General features: G+C 41.8%; 1 protein-coding gene across 2 annotated transcripts in view; it reads right to left on the bottom strand.

The window, feature by feature from the left end:
- LOC124722057 (putative inactive tyrosine-protein kinase Wsck) overlaps positions 1 to 25,468 on the bottom strand; it is a 207,604-nt gene that overhangs the window by 59,053 nt on the left and 123,083 nt on the right. For both annotated transcript variants that reach the window (XM_047247252.1, XM_047247253.1), the window contains exons 10-11: positions 19,846 to 19,957; positions 10,648 to 10,844 (exon numbers count right to left, since the gene is read on the bottom strand). In XM_047247252.1, coding sequence (XP_047103208.1) covers positions 10,648 to 10,844; positions 19,846 to 19,957 — 309 coding nt within the window. The remainder of the gene's footprint in view (positions 1 to 10,647; positions 10,845 to 19,845; positions 19,958 to 25,468) is intronic.

A 25,468-nucleotide genomic window follows, 5' to 3' on the forward strand; every position in this document is an offset into this window, starting at 1 on the left:
CAACAAATAAACAAAGCATGCGTCGTTAATGAAAAATGACAGTACTACCAAAATAAACAAAAATATAACTGAATTGCAGATAATAATTGACTTACCCTTGTATTTATGAAGCCTATCAATTGCTTAACACCTCAACTGAACTAATACAGAGTGATTCACTGTTCCTTGTACATGCATGAAAGAATTGCTCATGCTATTTCCTTGAATTCAGTGCGCTCTCTCTCTCTCTCTCTCTCTCTCTTTCTCTCTCTTTTCTTTCTTTCTTTCTTTTGGAAATACCTGAATAGACACAAAAGGCTTTTTGTATGGGTCTGGTAAATGAACCCTTTTCATTATTTAATGGATGACCCTCTCTTTTCCTTGACAGCACTTTTGTAAGTTTCATCTCATAGTTAAGCTGTTATTTCACTGCATTTTTGCCCATTAAAAACAGTTCAAATAATAAATTGTCCTGGAGCGAAATTAAGTAACAAAACATAACTTGTTTCCTATTTCAGCAGGTAAGAGGCTTTCTTTATAACAACATACAATTCTCCTTTGGTTTTCTCATTTTTGTAGAAATTATTACTGCAGTGAACAAATGTGACCCAAGAACGCAGAGCAGAGGGATGCTTTGGGTAAGGCAGAACATGTTTGTCAAAACTAGCAAGCATACAAGCTTACAAACAGAATTTGTATTTTTACATTACTCAGTGAATGCTCCACCTACACTGTTCAAAGAAAGCTACTAACAGGCTACCCAGAAAAGCCATGAACTCCATGACTGATTGTACTGACAATGACCCAAACTCGGCAAAATTTATCTGAACCACCAATAATGAAGACAAACAAAAATTTTTATTCAAGAATAATGAAAGTAATTGTTTCTAACCATTGCTTGTTCCCACAAATAAAAAAAAGTTATGCACCATCTATAAATAAAAACTTTTATAAATAAACAATATTTATTCATCCAATTCTTTGTCATTCATAAACTGAATGTATATTTTGCTTCTTTTAATTAATTTTCAGAACAATTTGTTTTACAAACATTCCATAAAAAATTTTATTTGATTGTTGAAGTTTTGCCATTGCTGCATTTGTTCCATGTGTGCTATAGGCAGCAGCTCAGTTTTATCTCCTTGAATTTGCCATTATTTCAGAATAACAATCTAAGATGTTCAAATTCTGATCAGCTTCAATAAAAAATTGATACCATTAATTATACTCTAGTGTTTAGTAAATAACTTTGTAGTGGTTCCCCATAAATTTCACCACTCAAATTCTATTCAAAATTGAAATATAAATTCTCCTTTTCTGACACAAATTCATTTGAAACTCCTCACCCAAATTTTATTTGCTATTTCTTTGGACTTCATGCATCTGTGGTTTATTGTAAGCCTCTTTTGATCAAGGACAGAAACAAAGATGAATTTTAAAACAATCATGGGTAAGATAGTGATTCAAAAGCTGCATGTTCTTGCTTTGGTGTAGAAAGCTGATGAAGTCTTCAAATCATATCTTGACACTTTCTCAATAGAAAGTTGGGAGTATGCTGAAATATTTAAGAGGACAATCCTCTGGTTTTCGCATCCTTCTCTGTAGAGCCATCAAGCATGCTACTAACGGTCGTTAATACCATTACCTCCTCCCTTTTCTTGTCTTAAAGTATGTCTCAAGTGGTGCCCAAACACAGTGTTTCAATTCCAAAGCTCTGATGAAACTTAGATCAAAAAGGGATCGCATCACTGGTGACTAATGTGCCGGTCACCCATTAACATCAAGGGTAGACAAAAAAGAAACAACTTCTGGACTCTTATCATTGGTTATTGATTCATCTCATTAGTCAGTAGTTACGGTAAGCCCTTTTTACAGAACCACTCGAACCATCATTACAGGAGATTTGGTAATTAGGAAAATTTACGCTATGTTTGTGCCAAGATTCTTGACTGATGAACAAAAAGCAAACTGTGCACAAATTTCAACAAAAATTCAGAACTGTGTTCAAGAAAGCTCACATTTTCTCAATAATGAAGGTACCAAAGACAAAATCTGGTGCTTCCAGTACAACCTGGAGATGAAATGTCAAACTTCAGAATGGCACACTAACACATCTCCTCATCCAAAGACGACCTAAGATGAGCAAGTCCAGGCTGAAAACCATGCTCATGGTCAGTTTTGATCATTGTGGCATCATTCACAAGGAGTCTGCATCCCCTGCACAAACCATGACTGCACAATGTTATGCGGAAGTCCTAGAGAGATTGTGAAAATTAGTCAACCGCATGCAAAGGGGGAAATCGGCCATTCCTGGAAGCTCCATCATGACAATGTGCCATGTCACACCACGCTCTTAGTTCAGGAGAAGTTGGTTCAGTATGGCACTGCCAAGTTGTTTCACCCTGCTTGCAGGCCAGACTTTCTACAACATTCTGACAGCAACTATCAGAATGCATTCACAGATTGGCAGACACATTATACTTTGTGTGACAAAGTACAAGGGTCCTATTTCGAAGATTATTGAGGATTTGTATCAATATGTGTAATAAATTATTTTTTAAAAAAATCAGTCCCACCACTTTTTGATCGCATCCTGTATGATGGAAATGTATGTTTGATCCATTGACGCACAATATTTTTCTCCCTGAAGATGATAGTAACAATTGAAACCAGTAGAGAATAAACATAAAATTGTACTGTTGATGGTACAAATATGCTTCTTTCATATTTCAAGTGACTTCGGATGTTGAGCAGGTTTCCACAAATCATTATATTTTTGTGTGGTTTTGCAATTGACTAGGGCTATTTTAGAAGGCTTTTAAATTTGAAGTCCATTGGTACTAATCATTACCAATCACTGAGTGAAACAGAGCAAGCTAGGAGTCATCCACCTGCTACTGTTGCACTCCTTTTAATACTTACACGTATACCAGGTGTGATCAAAAAGTAATGGGTATTTTTTAATTTCGTGGTGTTTATACACCCAATTTCCCATTTTTTTTTATCTTGTTGGTAAACATGTTCCTGATGTATGTTTGCATTTTCAGCTGTTCTGAATATTTAGTTTATTGTTGACAGTTGAAAAGGTTATACAAATTTTCAAGTACTCAGCAAATTTTTACTTTCAAAAAGGAGGGATCAAAGAATTTGCATTCAATTTTCTTGAAAAATGGAATAACATGCAGCATCATATTCAAAATGTTGACTGTGGTTTCTGGCAAATCTACTGTGAGTGAGATAAGATTTTACAAGTGGTATAAACATTTCAAAGGAGGTCAAGCTGACACTGAAGACGATGACTGCCTTGGATGCCCTAGCACATCAATTACTGACGACAATGTGGAAAAGTAATGAAAATGGTTCTGGAAAATCACCTAATCACCAACAGAGAGATTTTATCTCCTCCCCCCCCCCCTTTGTCAATCTCCTCTTCCCCTCTATCTGTCCATCTTGTCCTCTCCATTTCCCTGTTCATCTCTGCCCCTTTCCTTTGTGGGTCCATCTTCTCCTCTCCCCTCTCTTGGCCCTTCTCCTCCTCTTCACCTCTGTCTACACATCTTCTCCTCTCCCATCTCTCAGCCTCTCTCTTCCTCCCTGTTTCAGTTCATTTCCTCACCTTTCCTTTCTTTGTCCATCTCCTCCTCTCCCCTCTCTTTGACCATTTCCCCTCCCCTATCTCCATCCATCTCCTCCTCCTCCACTGCCTCCTCCTCTTACTATCTGTGGCTACCTCCTCCTATCTGTCACTATCTTCTCCTTTCCACTCACTGTCTGTCCACCTCTTCATCTTCCCCCTTCTCTCTCCATCTTATCGCACTCACTGCAATAGGAGGCTGGTGGTTCTTGCCCCTAAAGTGTTTATTTCCAGACTGCAAGTAATATGTTTACCAAATTTGATTGAAATCATTCCATGTGTTTAGGATCAGTTTTTTACCCGAGTCTTTGCTCACATATGCACATGTCAAATATATTTCACACTTATTTAACTTAGTTCATGTGTATTTGTATATATATATTTCACCTGTATGTCTAGCGAATTTTGCCCTGCAGCTTCATTTTCTGCAGCTTAATATTTATTATGTCGTACCTCCTGAACTATATGCTGTACAATGATATAATTTTGCAGGTACATCTACTGGTATGTGTGCCTACTGTCTGCGAAACGTGTTGTGAATAGAGTTAGAAGTAAACAAGTAATAAATTAACATGTCATGCATGATGCAGCATTTCTTGTGCATCTCAGTGTTTATGATGTCATATATAGTAAAACATGTGTCATGAAGTGATATATCTTTAGAGGTACATTCAGTGACATATGTGGATGCTGTCTGCAAAATGTGTTGTGAATAGTAGTATCATAGTAGTATTTTAATTTTCAGGAAACTAATTAACTTAGAAGATAATTAGTATATATGTCAGGACACAGATAAAATTACTGTTGCCTTTTGTGCCATTATGCATATTTAATTCCCAAGTTTACTATCATATTTTGGTTGCCCTAATTTTCCTGGACCAAATGACACCCACCATTTATCAATTATGCCACTAACTAGGAATTTGTGTAAATTATCAGAATTTCAAATAGGACAACTGTACTTGTCAATAGGTAATTTCCAGTGCAGATATACAAAAACTAACTAATTAGCTACTTATCATGTAAGCCAAGTCACTGTCAGAACACATACCTTATCTACTTTCTCAAATTTCAACCATAAAGTTTTATAAGCAAGTATATAGTTTCCAAAATCCTAAAATGCCCTTACACCAGTTCACATACCCCTTCCAACTTAAAAATCTGCTGACCCAGGTGACCTATTACACGACTTGCGTCTTCTGTCCATAGTCATAGTAGGAACAATTAACATTTTCATATCATTTTTCTTTTCCGAGTGGAATATCTGAGCGATCTTTTTCGTTAGATGCAAATAAAAACTGTGTTTACCAGCCTACATTCAGTGGACATGTTTCGTAGAACTGTGCTAGTGACTTGTATAATAAACTGTGATCAATTGTGTGTGGTTTTATAAACTGTGATTTTGAGATGAGGAGTTTCATGTCAAGTGTTGTCACTGAAAATGTCTCTGAGTGTGTGGGTTAGCCTGGTTTTTGTGCTTGTAAACAACTGAATTAAGAAACTGGACACTGTCCCAAAAGTTAATTAACAATTAATAAATGTGTGAGCAAGAGAAACTACATAAAAGTGGTATTGCATCCATTATTGTGTAACTTAGTTCTATATGCAAAAAGTGTTCAGTTTTCAGGTAGCAAACTACCAAGAACAAGATGATGAGGTTCGAACCAGGTTAGTAGCTTCACAAGATCTTACTTGGTTCACTCATTTTGTAGCAGTAGCACTACAAACACAAGTTCTATATCCAATAATGTTAGCAACGTTGGTACAATTTATTTAAGTTATGATGAATAAATAACAAATAATTATTTGTATTTGGTTCTGGTCCTCCTTAGCTCCATGATGTGGACCTCCCCAACCTCAATGGTGGCATTATAGGAATCCCCTTTCATGTCAGATTTACTAGCCACCAGAAACACTAGACTCCATCCATTCTACACCAAACACCCCTTGTAAAATCTGGCAAAACCCGAATGCTGCATTTACAATGACAAGCAATCCCCTTCTCAGCCTCACTGCATCTGTCATAAACCAAAAACCACCCTCTCATTCCAATCCAGATATTTTTTGTTTGTGCTCTGCCTTCAGACACCCAAGACTCCTCTCACACCTGTTCATCTGCCAAAATGAGCACCCCCTTGGTCACTCTACATTATCCAAGATTCAAACAGCTAAATCAAAATCTCAGTTAAAGCTTCAACTACATCACTCTGTGTCATGTACCTCCAAAAATCGTAATCTGCCATCTTTGGATCACAGCCCTGTGGAAGACCTGCTGCAAGACCAATTTCATACCTCAATCCGCCACTGCTACCTATTCCAGAACTGTCTCTGACACTGTGTTACACATCAAAATCAGTCACCTTAAAAGCAGCAATGGCATTTGGCAACTTCTCTGCAACAAAAAACAGTGCCCTACATGGATATAGCATCAACAGTTCTAAACTGAGCAAGTCGGAACTCTTTCTGCAATATATTCTTTATGTCCATAACCCCCTCCAGCCTACCATGCCAACTCCCCCTTTTACTTTTATATTCCAATTTACCTCACTCATTCAGTAAAACAGTTAATATTTAAAGATCTGGCAATATGGTTATTTTTCAGGAAAAACTTTGCCTCGTACACATGCTTCCACAGGTATGGAGTTAACCACCACACACATATATATATAAACAAAGATGATGTGACTTACCAAACAAAAGCGCTGGCAGGTTGATAGACACACAAACAAACACAAATATACACACAAAATTCAAGCTTTCGCAACCAACGGTTGCTTCACCAGGAAAGAGGGAAGGAGAGGGAAAGATGAAAGGATGTGGGTTTTAAGGGAGAGGGTACGGAGTGATTCCAATCCCGGGAGCGGAAAGACTTACCTTAGGGGGGAGAAAAGAACAGGTATACACTCGCACACACACACACACACACACACACACACACACACACACACATACATACATATCCATCCGCACATACACAGACACAAGCAGACATTTCACCTAAGGTAAGTCTTTCCGTTCCCAGGATTGGAATGACTCGTTACCCTCTCCCTTAAAATCCACATCCTTTCGTCTTTCCCTCTCCTTCCCTCTTTCCTGATGAAGCAACCGTTGGTTGCGAAAGCTTGAAATTTGTGTCTCTCCCATCTACTCAATCTCCCACTTCCAGCTCCACTCCCCCCAAAACCTCAAAATTCCAATCAACACAATCTGGAACCACAACACCCTATCTTTGTTTATAAGATGATGTGACTTACCACACGAAAGCGCTGGCAGGTCGATAGAAACACAAACATACACACAAAATTCTAGCTTTCGCAACCAACGGTTGCCTCGTCAGGAAAGAGGGAAGGAGAGGGAAAGACGAAAGGATTTAGGTTTTAAGGGAGAGGGTAAGGAGTCATTCCAATCCCGGGAGCGGAAAGACTTACCTTAGGGGGAAAAAAGGACGGGTATACACTCGCACACACACACATATCCATCCACACATATACAGACACAAAATATGTCTGCTTGTGTCTGTATATGTGTGGATGGATATGTGTGTGTCACCCGTCAACTCCTATCCTTATTAAAAGTCCTCAATCTTTCCTCTCCCACATCCACACCGGCTGTTCAGAGCATCCTCCTACAGGCCAATCGCAAATTAGAACAGCATGCCACCGTCCACCTCAAAAAACTATCCAATCTCCTGGTTTCCCACCTCCGGAAAGGCAACTCACTCACCCTTCACAACCTTTCCAGCAAACCTCAACCTCCTCTCATTGCACACAGACCCAGTCTCTCCCATCTACTCAATCTCCCACTTCCAGCTCCACTCCCCCCAAAACCTCAAAATTCCAATCAACACAATCTGGAACCACAACACCCTAATTAGGTAGTTAACCTTTCCTCCAAACCTCTCTCCCAATCCGAAACCTCTGTCCTATCCAAAGGCCTCACCTTCAGCCCCACTCCCAGATTCAACCAAACAGCCCTTGTCAAAGATTTACTGTCCTACACCCGTACTCTCTGCTGAAAATATCACTTTGCCACGAAGAAAAATGATCCTAATCCTACTCCTAATGGTCCAACTCCCCAAGACACTATCCAAATTGAACCCTGCCTGGATCAGTTCCGTCCTCCGTCACAGAGGGACCCACCTCCTCTTCCTCAAAATCACCCTCTCCAAACTTTCCAGGAATTTCTGACTTCCAGCCTTGCTTCTCAATCCTTCTTAAAAAACCTTAATCCTACTCCCAACATCACCACTGCTGAAGCCCAGGCTATGCGTGATCTGAAGGCTGACCGATCCATCGTCATTCTTCCGGCGGACAAGGGTTCCACAACTGTGGTACTTGACCGTCGGGAGTATGTGGCTGAGGGACTGCGTCAGCTTTCAGACAACACTACATACAAAGTTTGCCAACGTAATCCCATTCCTGATGTCCAGGCGGAGCTTCAAGGAGTCCTCAGAACCTTAGGCCCCCTACAAAACCTTTCACCTGACTCCATCAACCTCCTGACCCCACCAACACCACGCACCCCCACCTACTACCTTCTTCCTAAAATTCACAAACCCAATAATCCCGGCCGTCCCATTGTAGCTGGCTACCAAGCCCCCACAGAACGTATCTCTGCCTACATAGATCAACACCTTCAACCCATTACATGCAGTCTCCCATCCTTCATCAAAGACACCAACCACTTTCTTGAACACCTGGAATCCCTACCCAGTCTGTTACCCCCGGAAACCATCTTTGTAACCATTGATGCCACTTCCTTATACACAAATATTTCGCACGTCCAGGGCCTCACTGCGATGGAGCACTTCCTTTCATGCCGATCACCTGCCACCCTACCAAAAACCTCTTTCTTCATTACCTTAGCCAGCTTCATCCTGACCCACAACTTCTTCACTTTCGAAGGCCAGACATACCAACAATTAAAGGGAACAGCCATGGGCACCAGGATGGCCCCCTCGTACGCCAACCTATTCATGGGTCGCTTAGAGGGAGCCTTCATGGTTACCCAGGCCTGCCAACCCAAAGTTTGGTACAGATTTACTGATGACATCCTCATGATCTGGACTCACAGTGAAGAAGAACTCCAGAATTTCCTCTCCCACCTCAACTCCTTTGGTTCCATCAGATTCACCTGGTCCTACTCCAAATCCCGTGCCACTTTCCTTGACGTTGACCTCCACCTGTCCAATGGCCAGCTTCACACGTCCATCCACATCAAACCCACCAACAAGCAACAGTACCTCCATTATGACAGCTGCCACCCATTCCACATCAAACGGTCCCTTCCCTACAGCCTAGGTCTTCGTGGCAAAAGAATCTGCTCCAGTCCGGAATCCCTGAACCATTACACCAACAACCTGAAAACAGCTTTTGCATCCCGCAACTACCCTCCCGACCTGGTACAGAAGCAAATAACCAGAGCCACTTCCTCATCTCCTCAAACCCAGAACCTCCCACAGAAGAACCACAAAAGTGCCCCACTTGTGACAGGATACTTTCCGGGACTGGATCAGACTCTGAATGTGGCTCTCCAGCAGTGATACGACTTCCTCAAATCCTGCCCTGAAATGAGATCCATCCTTCATGAAATCCTCCCCACTCCACCAAGAGTGTCTTTCCGCCGTCCACCTAACCTTCGTAACCTCTTAGTTCATCCCTATGAAATCCCCAAACCACCTTCCCTACCCTCTGGCTCCTACCCTTGTAACTGCCCGTGGTGTAAAACCTGTCCCATGCACCCTCCCACCACCACCTACTCCAGTCCTGTAGCCCGGAAGGTGCACACGATCAAAGGCAGAGCCACGTGTGAAAGCACCCACGTGATTTACCAACTGACCTGCCTACACTGTGAAGCTTTCTATGTGGGAATGACCAGCAACAAACTGTCCATTCGCATGAATGGACACAGGCAGACAGTGTATGTTGGTAATGAGGATCACCCTGGGGCTAAACATGCCTTGGTGCACGGCCAGCACATCTCGGCACAGTGTTACACCGTCCAGGTTATCTGGATACTTCCCACTAACACCAACCTGTCAGAACTCTGGAGATGGGAACTTGCCCTTCAGTATATCCTCTCTTCTTGTTACCCGCCAAGCCTCAATCTCTGCTAATTTCAATTTGCCGCCGCTCATACCTCACCTGTCTTTCAACAACATCTTTGCCTCTACTTGCGCCTTGACGGACATCTCTGCCCAAACTCTTTGCCAGATCTCTGCCCAACTCTTTGCCTTTACAAATGTCAGCTTGTGTCTGTGTATGTGCGGATGGATATGGGAATGTGTGCGAGTGTATACCCCCTTTTTCCCCCTAAGGTAAGTCTTTCCGCTACCGGGATTGGAATGACTCCTTACCCTCTCCCTTAAAACCCACATCCTTTCGTCTTTCCCTCTCCTTCCCTCTTTCCTGATGAGGCAACAGTTTGTTGCGAAAGCTTGAATTTCACGTGTATGTTTGTGTTAGTTTGTGTGTCTATCGACCCGCCAGCACTTTCGTTCGGTAAGTCACATCATCAGTGTTTTTAGATATATTTTTCCCACGTGGAATGTTTCCCTCTAGCACACACACACACACACACACACACACAGAAAGAGAGAGAGAGAGAGAGAGAGAGGAAGGGAGAGATGTATATATTATTCACTCATATGCAAAGAACAAATTGAGGGCAACAGTAGGCAAAAATAAGGGTACATACACCATGACACCTAACAAATTAAGTGTTTTGAGAGGAGAAAGTATTACACAGTGTAGCAGCAACGCTTTTAAGAAAATTACATATTTTCTTCATGTCATTCAGTAACTTCTACCTGTGCTGTCCAGTTCACTGTAATACTAAAACCAGTACAGTTGTGAAGATTAGTTGACTTGTGTACTAGATGCAAATCGTACTTTATTATGACTCCACAAGATAGAATTGCAATCCAAAAGTAATTTAAATGCTTACATATAAACACAGGCAAATTTCTGCTTACAAGTTTATATCTAAACATGTATCCAATCCAGGAAATATACTGTAATTCATATACTACTTACCAACGTGTCTTCCAACATATTCTTCAGTATACAGACAATCTCAGAAAAAGTAGGTCTCTCATCCAAATCAAGCTGCCAACACTGAAGCATTAACTGGTACAAGTCATCACCAACAACAGGGAGTTGTGCCAATCGTAAACCACGCATCACTCGAGCTGGGACATCTGTATTAGACACTTCAGCATAAGGTGTTCCTCCTGCAAGTATAACAGTGATCACATACAGTTGCCACATGCTGTATGCTGTAATGATAAATCATTATAGCAATCAGCTTTATAAAGAAAGACATATAAATAATTTATGCATTATTTATTTACACCGTATTCAATAACATCCCAATATTAAGTACTGTAATTGTGTTGATTTTCTGTTAAAAGAGTAACGTTGCATCATCATTTCCTTCCATCCTCAGTATCATCCCACACACTCGATTATGGAATACTGAGATATCTAATTACAAAGAGACCACAAGAAGAATGTATTTCTCAGCTCCACACAATTTGTGACATGTTAGTTTCCACAGATTGTTGACAGAATCAATCACAAATATCAGTAACACTGTCACAGTAAAGTGTTACAACAAATAACTGGATGATTCTGTAGGACTTTATTTTCAGCAGCAATGAATATACGAGGGTGGGTTGAAAAGTTCTTGGAATCACCATGAGAGGTCAGCACTAGTGCAATGAGTTGTTCAAATTGTGGTGTCACCGCCAGACACCACACGTGCTAGGTGGTAGCTTAAATCGGCCGCGGTCCATTTAGTACATGTCGGACCCGCGTGTCGCAACTGTGTGATCGCAGACCGAGCGCCACCACAAGGCAGGTCTCGAGATACGGACGAGCACTCGCCCCAGTTGTACGACGACATTGATAGCGACTATACGGATCAAGCCTTTCCTCTCATTTGCCAAGAGACAGTTAGAATAGCCTTCAGCTAAGTCCATAGCTACGACCTAGCAAAGCGCCATTAGCCTTACATAGTTTGATAGTTATCGTATAAATGTCTCAAGAAGAACGTTGTAAACCAACAAAGAATAAATTTAAGTATTAGAGGAGCTGCATACTTTTCTTATTAGAATCAATACTTATCCTGTTCCAGACTTCACGCCAGTCGGCGTGTGTGTACGCGTGCCTTTCTTTCGGCTACCCGTCACTGTGGACTGGCTGCATTGTCAGTCCACATAATTGGCGACGAGGGAAAGTGTTCTTTCTGATTGCTTACATTTACTTGTGTCATGGCTTCGCCAGATGTACTGTCCGAATTTTATCGCTTGCAGAGTCAGCAGACGCAGGCGTTATTGGATACCCTTGGACAGCTTGTCCAGGGTCAACGTGCCATTCAAACCGATGCGGCAGCCGCCGCTTCATCGCTGCCGCCGCCACACCATGCAGTTGCACCGCAGTTTCGCCAGTTTGACCAAACCCACGAGACCTGGACTGAGTGGTCCCGCCAGTTCGGATTTCATCTCGCCGCCTACAGAATCCAAGGTAATGAGCGGCAGCCGTTTTTGCTTTGGTGTGTAGGTGTGTCCACCTACCGTGTGATAGTGAAATTATTTCCCCGATGCGACGTAGCAACTCTGTCCTACGATGAAATTTTGTCGGCATTGGACGCCTATTTCAAAGAAACAGTCAATGTCGTGGCAAAAAGGTATACGTTTTTTCGTACAAAACGTACGGCCGGTCAGACTAATAGGGAGTGGGTTGCGACATTGCAAGGACTTACAAGGGAGTGTGCATTTGAATGTGACTGTGGACTTTCTTATTCAGATACAATGGTACGTGATGCAATTGCACAGAACGTTTCTGATGTTCGCATACGGGAGCAAATTTTGAAACTAGTTAATCCCTCCCTTCAACAAGTGATAGACATATTGGATAGACAGGACACACTTGATTGTGCTCAGGAATCTTTTGAAACTTCGCCAGCAGTGTGTAACATTAACCGGCCCGCCGGGCGCGCTGCGCGGCCCGGTAACCTGCCCTCGCGCACTTCGACGCAGCTGCCGCCGCGCTCTAAACCAGGTGTGCCGCGCCAGCACACAAATGCAGTGAAATCATGCCCGCGGTGTGCTACTAGACATTCGCGTGAACATTGCCCGTCACGCCAAGCTATTGGCTTCTTCTGCAATAAAAAAGGACATGTTCAAAGTGTTTGCCAGAAAAAGCTCAGATCAGACAATCACAATCATTCCAGGCCCTTTGCTTCGCGCCGGAATCGAACCAAGGACACTCAGGCTCGTGGACCTTCGCCCATGGACATTCATGTAGTTAATTCCACTCTGCCCAGTGCCACTCTTTCTAACAGTGACTGTGTTCGTCCCACAAAAAGTGTGCGTCGACGTCGTCGGAAATCACGTCAATTAGCAAGTGATTCTGTACCAGTGTCTGTTCAAATTGCACAAAACAGTCGCTCTTGTCGTCAGCAGGACAATAAACTTTTTGTGGACTTAGACTTTGAAGGCAAAGTGATACCATTCCAGCTCGATACCGGAGCTGCAGTTTCATTGCTCAATCACGACACGTACAAACAACTGGGCAAACCTGCGTTGCGTGCCGCAAATGTTCAGTTAAAAAGTTATTCAAGACAGCTCATCCCTGTGTTAGGACAGTGCACTCTTCTTGCAACATACAAGGGACAAACGAAACTTGTGTCATTTTACGTTCTTCGTTCTTCTACTGCAGTGAACTTGTTTGGTTTAGATTTATTTCAGTTGTTTAACATGTCTATTGTAAATCAGGTCCTATCAGTGAATCAGACTGTGCCTTCGGACAGTGTTTCTCGCCTATGTGAAGAATTTGCAGACATTTTTGCACCGGGCTTAGGTTGCGCTAAAAACTATGAGGCACATTTGGAACTGAAAGTAAACGCGCAACCGAAATTTTTAGAGCGCGCAATGTTCCTCACGCATTGCGTGATGAGGTCGCAAGAACATTGAACGATTTAGAATCACAAGGTGTGAGTGACTGTGCGCAATGCCTCTTCCATTTCAGCTCCGCTTCATCGCTTACGCCGTACAGGTGTTCCGTTTCTCTGGACGACGGAATGCGAACGCGCCTTTCGCCAGTTGAAATCGGCGTTGCTTTCTAATACTTGCCTTACGCCATTCGATCCCCAGAAACCCCTTTTGTTGATGGTAGATGCATCGGATTTCGGGATCGGTGCTGTGCTTGCGCACAAAGTTGGCTTGCATGATCGCCCTATTGCCTTTGCGTCCAAATTGCTCTCGTCTGCCCAAAGAAATTATTCCCAGATAGAGAAAGAAGCTTTGGCTCTCGTGTTTGGTGTTACTAAGTTCCATGATTTCTTGTATGGTCATCACTTTACCATCATCACTGACCACAAACCTTTGACATCGCTTTTTCATCCGAACAAGCCTGTACCTCCGCGTACAGCGCAGAAATTCATTCGCTGGTCTATTTTCCTCTCGCAGTACCGCTACGATATCTTGTATCGGTCCACTACTAAGCACGGAAACGCCGATGCGTTGTCCCGTTTGCCTGTTGCTGAGGATAAATCATTCGATTCTTCCGAACTTGCTTGCATGTTCATTGATTCGGAAACCGATGAAGTGGTCGAATCGTTTCCGATTGATTTTCGTCGTGTAGCTACAGCCACAGCTGCTGACACTGTCCTTGCTACCGTTTTGCGTTTTGTTGCTACGCAATGGCCTTTGTCAAAGTCTCGGATCGAGGATCCGTTGGTTCGCCGATTTTTTGCTCACAAGGAGAGACTTTTTGTACGGCGTGGTGTTTTGTTGTTGCGTTCTGATAATGATCAGTCCAGAGTCGTGGTCCCATGTTCGTTACAGTCCTACGGCTTCTTCACCAAGGACATTGGGGTATAGTGCGAACGAAACAACTTGCTCGTCAGCACTGTATTTGGTTCGGAATCGATGCTGCGATTACGAATATGTGTTCTTCTTGCATGGCGTGTGCCGAACAACAATCCGCACCTCCGCGGAAAGTCTTTGCATGGCCAAAAGCCACTTCCCCTTGGCAACGCTTGCACATTGATTTTGCTGGTCCGTTCTGGAATGCTCGATGGTTGGTTCTGGTAGATGCCTTCAGTAATTTTCCTTTTGTTGTCCGGATGTCTTCCACGACGTCCTCCGCCACCATCCAAGCGTTGTCTGCTATCTTTTGCATTGAAGGTCTTCCGCAGACTATTGTTTCCGACAATGGCCCACAATTCATGTCCGCAGAATTTCAGTCATTCTGCAAGGCCAATGGTATTCAACATCTGACATCCGCGCCGTTTTCGCCTCAGTCAAACGGTGCCGCTGAACGACTGGTCCGGACTTTCAAGTCACAGATGTTGAAGTTGAAAGAGTCGCATTCTCGGGAGGACGCGTTGTTGCTCTTTTTGTCTTCGTATCGCTCTCAGCCCCGTGATGGTCGCTCGCCGGCTGAGTTGCTCCACGGTCGTCCTCATCGAACCTTGATGTCTTTGCTGCATCCGCCGCATCAGGTTCCAGTGCAGCGGCAGACTTCTGCTTTTGCTCCAGGCGACGTTGTATTCTATCGCAACTATCGAGGTTCACGGCGTTGGCTCGCAGGGCGCATTATTCGCTGCCTCGGCCGCGCGATGTATTTGGTTTTGGGGGCCTCTGGTGAGGTGCGTCGGCATCTCAATCAGCTGCGCCTCTGTCGTCGCACGGGTTCTGCCGCTCCCCGTCTGCTTTCAGCGACGGTGCCGTCTGGTCAGCGCCCTGGGGACCCATCTACTGGCTCGCCTCATCCCCAGGTGTTACCGACGATGCCTTCCATTTTGCCCCATGGCGACGCGACGCCGCAGCCGCCGCCGCCTGTTCTCCCGCCGGCGCCACCCGCATTCGACGCTTCGCTGCAGCCGCCAAGCGCCTCCCTGGGTCCCGCGCCGCCGATCGCTGCCCGTGACCAGCTGTCCTCTGCCATGGACCTCTTGCCCGCTCCGGACCACATGGCATCTTCGCACGTCGGGTACCCCGACGCAATGGAGGTCGACCCTTCGGCCCCTCCTGTCTCTCTACGGGCGCATACACCGCATGTTGACGTGCACCCTGGACTAGGTTTTCAGGCGTTTCCTAGCTCCCCTCGGACCGAATGGAAGGGTGCGGGTGGCACAGCCTCGCCTGTTGTTAGGCTCGCCACCTCATCGCATACGTCAACATGGGGTCCTCCCCACGGCGGGCGGAAGCCTTATCACACGACCGTTCGCCGATTTGCGGGGGAGGAATGTGGTGTCACCGCCAGACACCACACTTGCTAGGTGGTAGCTTAAATCGGCCGCGGTCCACTTAGTACATGTCGGACCCGCGTGTCGCCACTGTGTGATCGCAGACCGAGCGCCACCACAAAGCAGGTCTCGAGATACAGACGAGCACTCGCCCCAGTTGTACGACGACATTGATAGCGACTATACGGACAAAGCCTTTCCTCTCATTTTCCGAGAGACAGTTAGAATAGCCTTCAGCTAAGTCCATAGCTATGACCTAGCAAAGCGCAATTAGCCTTACATAGTTTGATAGTTATCGTATAAATGTCTCAAGAAGAACGTTGTAAACCAACAAAGAATAAAGTTAAGTATTAGAGGAGCTGCATACTTTTCTTATTAGAATCAATACTTATCCTGTTCCAGACTTCACGCCAGTCGGCGTGTGTGTACGCGTGCCTTTCTTTCGGCTACCCATCACTGTGGACTGGCTGCATTGTCAGTCCACATCACAAATGATATTCATAAGACTGTTGCCTGTAAACACATGTCACGTCAGTGCTCTTTGGAGACAGCTCTCGTGGTGACATGGCTCTGTTGTTGTTCCTGCATAGTGATTTGCGAAGATTGAAAAAAATTGAGATTCGAGCAGTGATTAAATACTTCATAAAGAAAGATATGAAAGCAAAGGACATTCATGTCAATTTCCAAAAGACACTGGGGGTCTCTGCTCATTCATATTCAACTGTTGCCAAGTGGACAAATGAATTTAAATTTGGTCGGGAGAGCTTAGATGATGATCCGCACAGTGGTCTCCCAAGATGTGTCACTACTCCAGAAATAATAGCAAAAGTGCACAAAATGGTCATGGAGGATCGCTGATTGAAAGTGTGTGAAATTGTTCATGCTTGCCAGATGTCATCTGAAAGGGTATATCATATTTTAACTGAAGAATTAGAGATGAAAACATTATCTGCAAGAAGGGTGCCGCGACTTGACGCTCGATCAAAAACGCGTGAGAATGGACATATCAGAACAATGTTTGGCCTGTTTTAGGAGAAACGAACAAGTTTATGAGCCGGTTTGTGACCACAGATGAAACTTGGGTGCACTATTATACCCCAGAGACAAAACAACAGTCAAAGCAGTGGAAACATGCTGATTCTCCACCACCAAAGAAAGCAAAAACAATTCCTTTGATGGGAAAGGTCATGGCATCAGTGTTCTGGGGTGCGAAGAGGATTCTGTTTGTAGATTATCTGTCAATTGGGCAATCAATTACTGGAGCAGACTATGCTAACCTCCGGGACGAATTGCAACAAAATATACACGAAAAAAGGCCATGTTTAGCAAAGAAGAAAGTCACCTTCCATCAAGGCAATGGTCACCCGCACCCATGTGCCGTCGCCATGGCAAAATTACACAAACTGAAGTATGAATTGTTTCCACACCCACCTTATTCACCTGATATGTCTCCATCAGACTTCCATCTCTTCCCAAAACTGAATATTTTTCTTGGTGGATGAAGGTTCACTTCAAACGCAGAATTGATAGCCAGAGTTGACAACTATTTTGCAGGCCTGGAGAAAACTCATTTTCGAGATGGGATCAAGGCACTGGAACATTGTTGGACCAAGTGCATTAATCTACAAGGAGACTACATTGAAAAATATATTTAAAAAAAAATTCAGTAATGTAAGTACTTTTTTCTATTCCGTTCCGAGAACTTTTCAAACCACCCTCATAACTATAGTTACATGGCAAATCAGATAGCATGTACCTTTAATAAAGTGAAACTAAAGATGATATTTCGTACCAGAGTATGTATCTGTTACTAAGGAAAAGGATACACTGAGATGTGAAGTAAATGATGATGCATTCTATGAAGTGTGTTCTTTTTCCTGTGTGAAGAGCCAGTCACAGTGGCACCGATATTGAGGTATTCTGCTCGCAACTGACATCGGCCAATTTTTTCAAATCGGTATGTGGATACATGCACAATTTCACTGCAAGCAATCTCAGCTGAATGTAGAGACATGTTTTCTTTAGTCAAATCGGGTGATGTTCCCTCACACAAAACATGGTTCCTGAGAAATTTTTAAGTTTACTACAAGAAAAAAGGAGTTTGAGGCATCCTGAGGATGAGAAATATAACCACAAGGGTGTGTCTCAGAATCCATAGTCCAAAATTGTTACTGTATTGGAAACCACAAGTTTGAAACAACTTAAAAATTTAATAATTAATTAAATGTTACTTTTTATTACATTATGGCTGTTCTATAGCTGCCTATCCATTTCAACCTCATATCTATACATAATGTAGCACATCATCTGCAACACAGGCAAAATCTGTATTGGAAATTTTAGACTTAACCTCAAAAAATTACATGTTCATGTGAGAAAGGTGGCATATGTCAAATCTGATACTTAAAGTTACAGTAATGAATCTCTTTTTGCGTTGGTATTATGGATGGACATTAGCTGTCTATGAATTATTACTACTGCTTGCTGGCACATTTATGCCAGCAGGACTGTGATTCTTTTATATGATGTGTGTGTATTTCCACTTTTCAGTGCTTTAGGTGTTCAAGGTATCTTATTCTAAAATGTGTTTAGAGTTTCAAGCATATGCCGAATGACAGTCATTGAAGATTAATTGCATGTCTCTTTTGCTGAATTTACTTGAAATTGTGCAGAGTGTTTTTAATCTTGTTTTTCAATGTCTCCACAGTTCACTGAGTTTGTAACAGAACATTTATCTCTTAATCTCATGTATTTGTAAAACACATCTGGTTATTCCATTGAGGAAAGAGTGTACAGTTTGAATAGATGAAGTGTACAGATAGTGTGTACAGTTAGAATAGACTGTAACCTCATGATGCCACCAAAAACTAACAAAGGAGATCGGATGCACTGTGACCAAGCTGTTGGTCAATGTTATCGGGTGACTGCATCTGGTGACCATTGTCAGTCCCACTTGACCACAGCCTAAAAGTTACATCCTACCCTGCACAATACTATGCACAGTGTGTTTATGTACCCTCCTTGTTAAGAGCAGCCCACTTACAGAAAACCAATCAATTTTTAAATCAAGAAACTTTCAAGTTGAACCAGTGTCTAACATATTACATAAATCACTCCAGCTTGCACTCTGCATAATCCTTCCATAACTGCATGTGAAATCATTAATTAGCCTGCAGAGTTAATTTTAAAACAGAAAATGTAAACTTATTGAATAAGTCCTCACAAAGATATGTTTCTTACCCTCTTGCACAATTCCGGTAGAAAAATTTCCACACTGGTGTATAATTACAAATCTTAAGAAATACTTTTTACTGTCTTTTCTTTGGTTTCTTAAAATCTGTTATAGCATTCTCCTGTCTGAATAGTAGAACAATACCATTTCAAATCTTCCTAGAAACTGCTTAAAATTTTCTAATGGTAACCCGTGTTCTCTACCTTTTATGAAGCAGTACCATGAATGAGCTCCACTGTGTTGTTGTAAATAACTTTTAGTTTATAAGAACTTTTCAAACCCACAGCTCCTTTCACAAATATTATAACCTTCTGAATTTTTTATCTGGTTTCCCGAGTTTAAAGGTGCTCTGACATGCCAATACATCAAAAGTGTTTTCGCCTCATAATTCATTTAATCATGCAAGAAGATTTTTCACAATTTTTCAGTCCAGCTGAATTTTAGCACATTATACTAAATATGTGACATCATTTCACTTTCTTTGCTCTGCTTGAAATTTCAGTATCTATTATTACTGTCCATCAGAGGCAATGATGTTGACACTTATCACAAACATTCTACATATTTCTGTTCCTGAGAAAGAAAGCATGGAGCCACACAAAAGCTGAAACATGCAGCTGATAGTATTTGAAGAACATCTGTAGTTACAAAAAAGTATCTGATTTGGCACATGCATTGCAATAGGTCATTAATTTTAGAATCTTCTTTATTTATAATAATGAATTGTGTCTGAGCACATACATACCCAATGCAGTAATTTCCCATAATGTAACACCGAAAGACCAGACATCACTTTTGCTCACAAAATAGCGACCACGGAATATTTCTTGAGCTGTCCATCGAGTGTAATCTGGAACCTACAATTACACAGGGTATTCATCACTAATTGAAAATTCACTGTTTAATATGATGATGTTGCATATGTGAAACTCAATACATGAAGACCCAAAAGATGGCTGTATGTTAAAGCTACCATTAAACAAAGTACAAACTTTGGTCATGGAATGTCCTTGGTGGAATACAAATAATGGAAAGAGCCGAAGTACCAACTCACCATATAAAACTTTCTGGCAGATTAAAACTGTATGCTGGACTGAGACCTTTGCCTTCTGTGGGCAAGTGTTCTGCTGACAGAGCTACCCAAGCACGACTCCCTCATAGCTTTACTTCTGCCAGCATCTCATCTCCTAACTTGCAAATTTCACGGAAGTTCTCCTGCAAAATCTGTAGGACTAGCACTCCTGGAAGAAAGGATACTGCGCAGACATGGCTTAGCCACAGTGTGGAGGATGTTTCACATGAAAACTTCTCTGAAGTTTGGAAGGTAGAAGATGAGGTACTAGTGGAAGTAAAGCTGTGAGGACAGATCATGACTTGTGCTTGGATAGTTGGTAGAGCAATTGCCCGCAAAAGGCAAAGATCCCAAGCCCCAGTCTTGCCTGACACACAGTTTTAATCTTCCAGGAAGTTTCATATCAGTGCACATACTGTTGCAGAGTGAAGCTTTCATTCTGGAAACTGAACCTATAGTTGATGTGTTGAGTCATCAATAGGAACATAAACTAAGCCAAAAATGTTGCTAAGCTTTTGGATGATGTCCTTCTTCACAACTAACTACAGAATACATTTGACATTGTCTGAAGATTAGCAGTGTTTACAGTCCAGTCTGCTCAGTCAACAGGCTGTTTTTAACGTATGAAGATCTTGATATTACCACTTAACAACCACTAATAATCAGTTTCACTGAAATCATTGTTGCAAATCAAGTGAAATAAATTAACAGAAGCTGAACTCAAATCTCACTGTAGTATTATTAATGTAAATTGACTATAAAAGTTCACCAAATTTAATAATGATCACAATCAAGTTACCACTGAGATCATTTTTCAAAATGTCACTGCTGATTACTGTTCACCTGTTAAGGTGAGGGGATGCTTTATCTGCAATTATCACTTATTGACAAGGCACAGAATAATAACAGTAAAAAGAAGATATGCTTTTATGTTTCATAATACAGGATCCGTTTTCATGAAAAGGCAATTAGGACAGATACTTGAAAAAGTGTGCACATAAATGCTATTACAGTATCTGTGTCTTACAATGTGACATGCAACATCTATGGATATCAGTTATACCTTAACCTAACATACATCTACAAAAATCAAAGTCTCCTCCCCCTTCTCACTCTATCAATTACCTAACTCAAAAACATTTTCCCTTCTCTACACTTTCCTAGCTCTGTCTTTATTCCTTACTTTTCTATTGTCATATTTTTTCTTTTACAGTTTATGCTTCTTCAACTATGTCTTACTGAACATGGTGCCATGGCCCGCACTGCTAGAAATTCGACTATTGCTTTTAGGGAAATCTTCCCCGGGTGCTTGATCTCTTGGTACAGGACATTCCATGGCCTGCACACGTGTCAGATTTAAATCCATGTAACTACTTTTTGTGAGGCTGCCTCAAGACAGAGGTGTACAAACATTGAACCAGGACCTTACAAACCATGAAGAATGCAATATGCCTTGAAGTAGGCTGCATACTTCACAAAGTAATGTAGAACTTCAGAAGCTGGCTGCAGCAGTGCATTAACAATGAGGGACATCACTTGCAAGAGCTGTTGTTTAAAACATCACGAAATTAACTTCCTGATGCCAAAATATAATTTTGTTCTACTATGTTTCTTTATTTTTTTAAATTTACTTTCAAAGTTAGGGATATTTCACTGTTCTACCCCACAGCTTTAAAGCTGTTTCTTAATAATAGATTGCCATATGTTAAAAGGACCTCAGCCATTCCAGCCTAGTTTTGAGAAAACTAACAAAAATGTAATTACACTTAGATCATTCTTATTTCCACAAATCACTACGATTTTAGAAAGCATTGCTTGTGCAAAACCCAGCTTGCGTTTTTCTCACACAACATGTCCTGAACAATTGATGAAGGGCAACAGGCAGACACCATATTGCTAGATTTCTGGAAGGCGTTTGACACAGCACCCCACTGCAGGCTGTTAACGAAGGTAGCAGCATATGGAATAAGTTCAGACATATGTGAGTAACTCGAAGACTTCTTAAGTTATAGAACCTAGTATGTTGTCCTCAATGGAGGGTGTTCATCAGAGACAAGGGTATCGTCACAAGTGCCGCAGGGAAGTGTGAAACACCCGCTATTATTCTCAACATACACAAATGATTTGGCAGACAGGGTGGGCAGCAATCTGCAGTTGTTTGCTGATATTGCTGTGGTGTACAGTAAGGTGTCGAAGTTGAGTGACTGTAGGAGGATATGAAATGACTTAGACAAGATTTCAAATTGTGTGAGATGAATGGCTGCGAGCTCTAAATCTTAAAAAAAAGTACATCAATACAGACCAGCAGGAAAAACAAACACGTAATGTTAGGATACAGCATTAGTAGCGTCCTGCTTGACACATTTGCAGCATATGAAATGAAACGAGCATGTGAGGATTGTGGTAGGAAAGGTGAATGGTCGACTTTGGTTTATTGGGGAAATCCTAGTAAAGTGTGGTCCATCTGTAAAGGAGACCACATATAGGACACTAGTGCAACCTATTCTTGAGTAATGCATGAAGGTTTGGAATCTGTACCAGATCAGATTGAAGGAGGGCATCGAAGCAATTCAGAGGCAGGCTGCTAGATTTGTTTCCAGTAGGTTCTAACAACAAGCAAGTGTTAAGGAGATGCTTCGGGAACTCAAACACGAATTGTTGGAGGGAAGGCGATGTTCTTTTTTGAGAAACACTATTGAAAAAATTTACAGAACTGGCATTTGAAGCTGACTGCTGAACGATTCTACTGCCGCCAACATACACTGCACATAAGGACCATGAAGATACGAGAAATTAGGGCTCATATGGAGGCATACAGGCAGATGTTTTTTCCCTTGCTCTGTTTGCAAGTGGAACAGGAAAGGATAGACCAGTAGTGGCACAGGGTACCCTTCACAACGCACAGTACGGTGGCTTGCAGAATATCTATGTAGATATAGATTTTTTCTTTTCTCCTGAAAAAAATATCAGTAATACACAATAATGATGTGAATATCAGGGTTCTATTCACATTGCAAAAAAATAAAAATCATGCACATAAAAAATGTTTACACTTCAATGACAGAAGTCCTTTTAGCACATTTCTGGATTTCTGTTGTGGATACCATGTTTTTCTCTTAATAAGGGCGTTCAACAGTGGATTTAATAATAACCAATTATTACAAATTTCTGCCACAATAAATTTTTGACCTTCGTTGCAAGTTATTAAGAGCTTTGCTAGTTCATGTATCATATAGAACCTGACATGACTTCTGAGTTCGCTTTTCATTACGTTGAATTCACAGTCACGAGGGAAAAAGTAATATCCCTTGACATGAAAATAGTGTTCAATTTACACACCAAATAAATTAATAAAAAATGGTACTGATCCCCCTTGTCATCAGTGTTCTGCCAAAAGACAGATTTTCACATGGTAGTTCTCCAGGCTGTCTGGTCTTCTACCATCCTCTTATGTCTGCATAATTTCCTCTTCCCTTTATGCCATCTATCATCTTGTATCTCCTTCTTCCTCTCAGTCTTCTCCCACAAACCAATCCTTCCAAAGCATCTGCTAGAAAGCACTCCCTTCTTAATGAATGTCCAACCAGTTCTTTTACCTTTCTCTTACAACCTTCAGCAGACACCTCTAACCAACCCTTTCCAATCCTGGACAGGAATGTGTAGAATTTGGACACTTTGCACAGGGCACATCTGTCCTTTCAGTTTCTTCTGTAAGATTAGTATGATATTTTTGGAGCCTTGTCTAGTGAACAATTAGCAATCTAGTGGAATGTCACTTTGCAGCATCATGAAGGTGAGGGCTTCTCATTTCCACCTTCAGCTCTTCATGTACGAAATGTAAACTGAAATTTTCCTTCAAAAATGCTGCATAAGGTGATCTTTATCTGGTGATATTTCTCCTTAAACAACTCATACATCACTACAATGTTAAGCATGGCATATAAATATCTTATATCCCTGCCAGCATAATGACTTTCTTTTAGTGGAAAACTTCCAGTATGTTGCTGGACAGCTTCTCTTGTTTCTGCTGGAAGGGCTCCCTTTACATGCTACAAAAGCTTCAGTCACTGACTGCAGTCCTTATGGCACATAACATGATTTCTATAGCATCTTTCCTACCATAACCAAGCATCTGACTGAGTGCCTTCTAGCATTAAAAGATGCAGCTACCCTACAGCAACATGTCAATGTGCATAACTCCATTTCGCATATTTCCGGACTTAGGCCTTTTTAGCATGCCATGATTCAAGTGCACAACAAGCATCAGGCACTTATCTCTTATGACAGAATTGTATGTGAAAGGAAAATTAGGTTTTAATGTCCTGCAAGTGTTGAGGTTATTAGGGACGAAGTCTGAGTCCTGATGAGAAACATCCCACTGACACTCCTTCTCAGCTCTCCCAATGGGTTATTCTGCCTTCCACAAAATCTACAGAATATGCTTGTGCAACCTCATGCCACACCTACTCCCAACCCCCTTGCTACCCAGCTCATATTTCTGTGGAATCCCCAGGAGCTAGACCTGTGCAATGAACCCACCCAGTACATCATATTTCATTCCTGTTACAGGCACATCCTCTCCTATTCTATCCTATCCTATCAGAGGCAGGCTCACCTTAAAAGCAGTCACATCATACACCAGCACCACTGTAACAGTTTCTCTAAACTACTTAGATAATAGTTCTGCTTCTTAGTCTCTACCTCCCAGCCATCAACCATGCTTTCCTCCCCTTTCCTACCTCACGGTCTCCCACTAAGTGCCTCAACTACACAGTGAGTTATTACCTTTACTCCTTCCATTATTTATATTCCACCCAGGACTCCCCATTAACATATTTAAAATCAATTTTCCATGCCGAAAGAATTATGGCACTAATTGCTGTATTTTATGTTCTGTTTTGGACTTTCATTCAGACCTCAATAAAACAGACAAGCTGCTGATAAAACAAGAGCCTGAGAGAAAAATTGTGAATGATAGTACAATTATGAACTACTATTTGAGAAATACCTAAAATAAAGTTGTGCCATTTGAACTGAATTAATTTTGACAATACAAGAGACCTACTGAGTCAGCCAATTAGGTACTCTTTTTCTGTATCTTTAGGAACTACTTTTTTTCTCTTTCTGTCCCATAACTCACTGAAAAGAAAATTTAAATTGAAGGGATGTACACATCTAAGTACTTTAAATTCAGTTGTTTGCCTCATACTCAATGTTATGCGGCCTTAAAGAACATCAAGTTTCTTATTAAACTCAATTTGGCTCTTATAGCAAGCTACAAATACAGTTCTGATAT

The sequence above is a fragment of the Schistocerca piceifrons genome, chromosome X (assembly GCF_021461385.2).
Source record: "Schistocerca piceifrons isolate TAMUIC-IGC-003096 chromosome X, iqSchPice1.1, whole genome shotgun sequence".
Taxonomy (NCBI): domain Eukaryota; kingdom Metazoa; phylum Arthropoda; class Insecta; order Orthoptera; family Acrididae; genus Schistocerca; species Schistocerca piceifrons.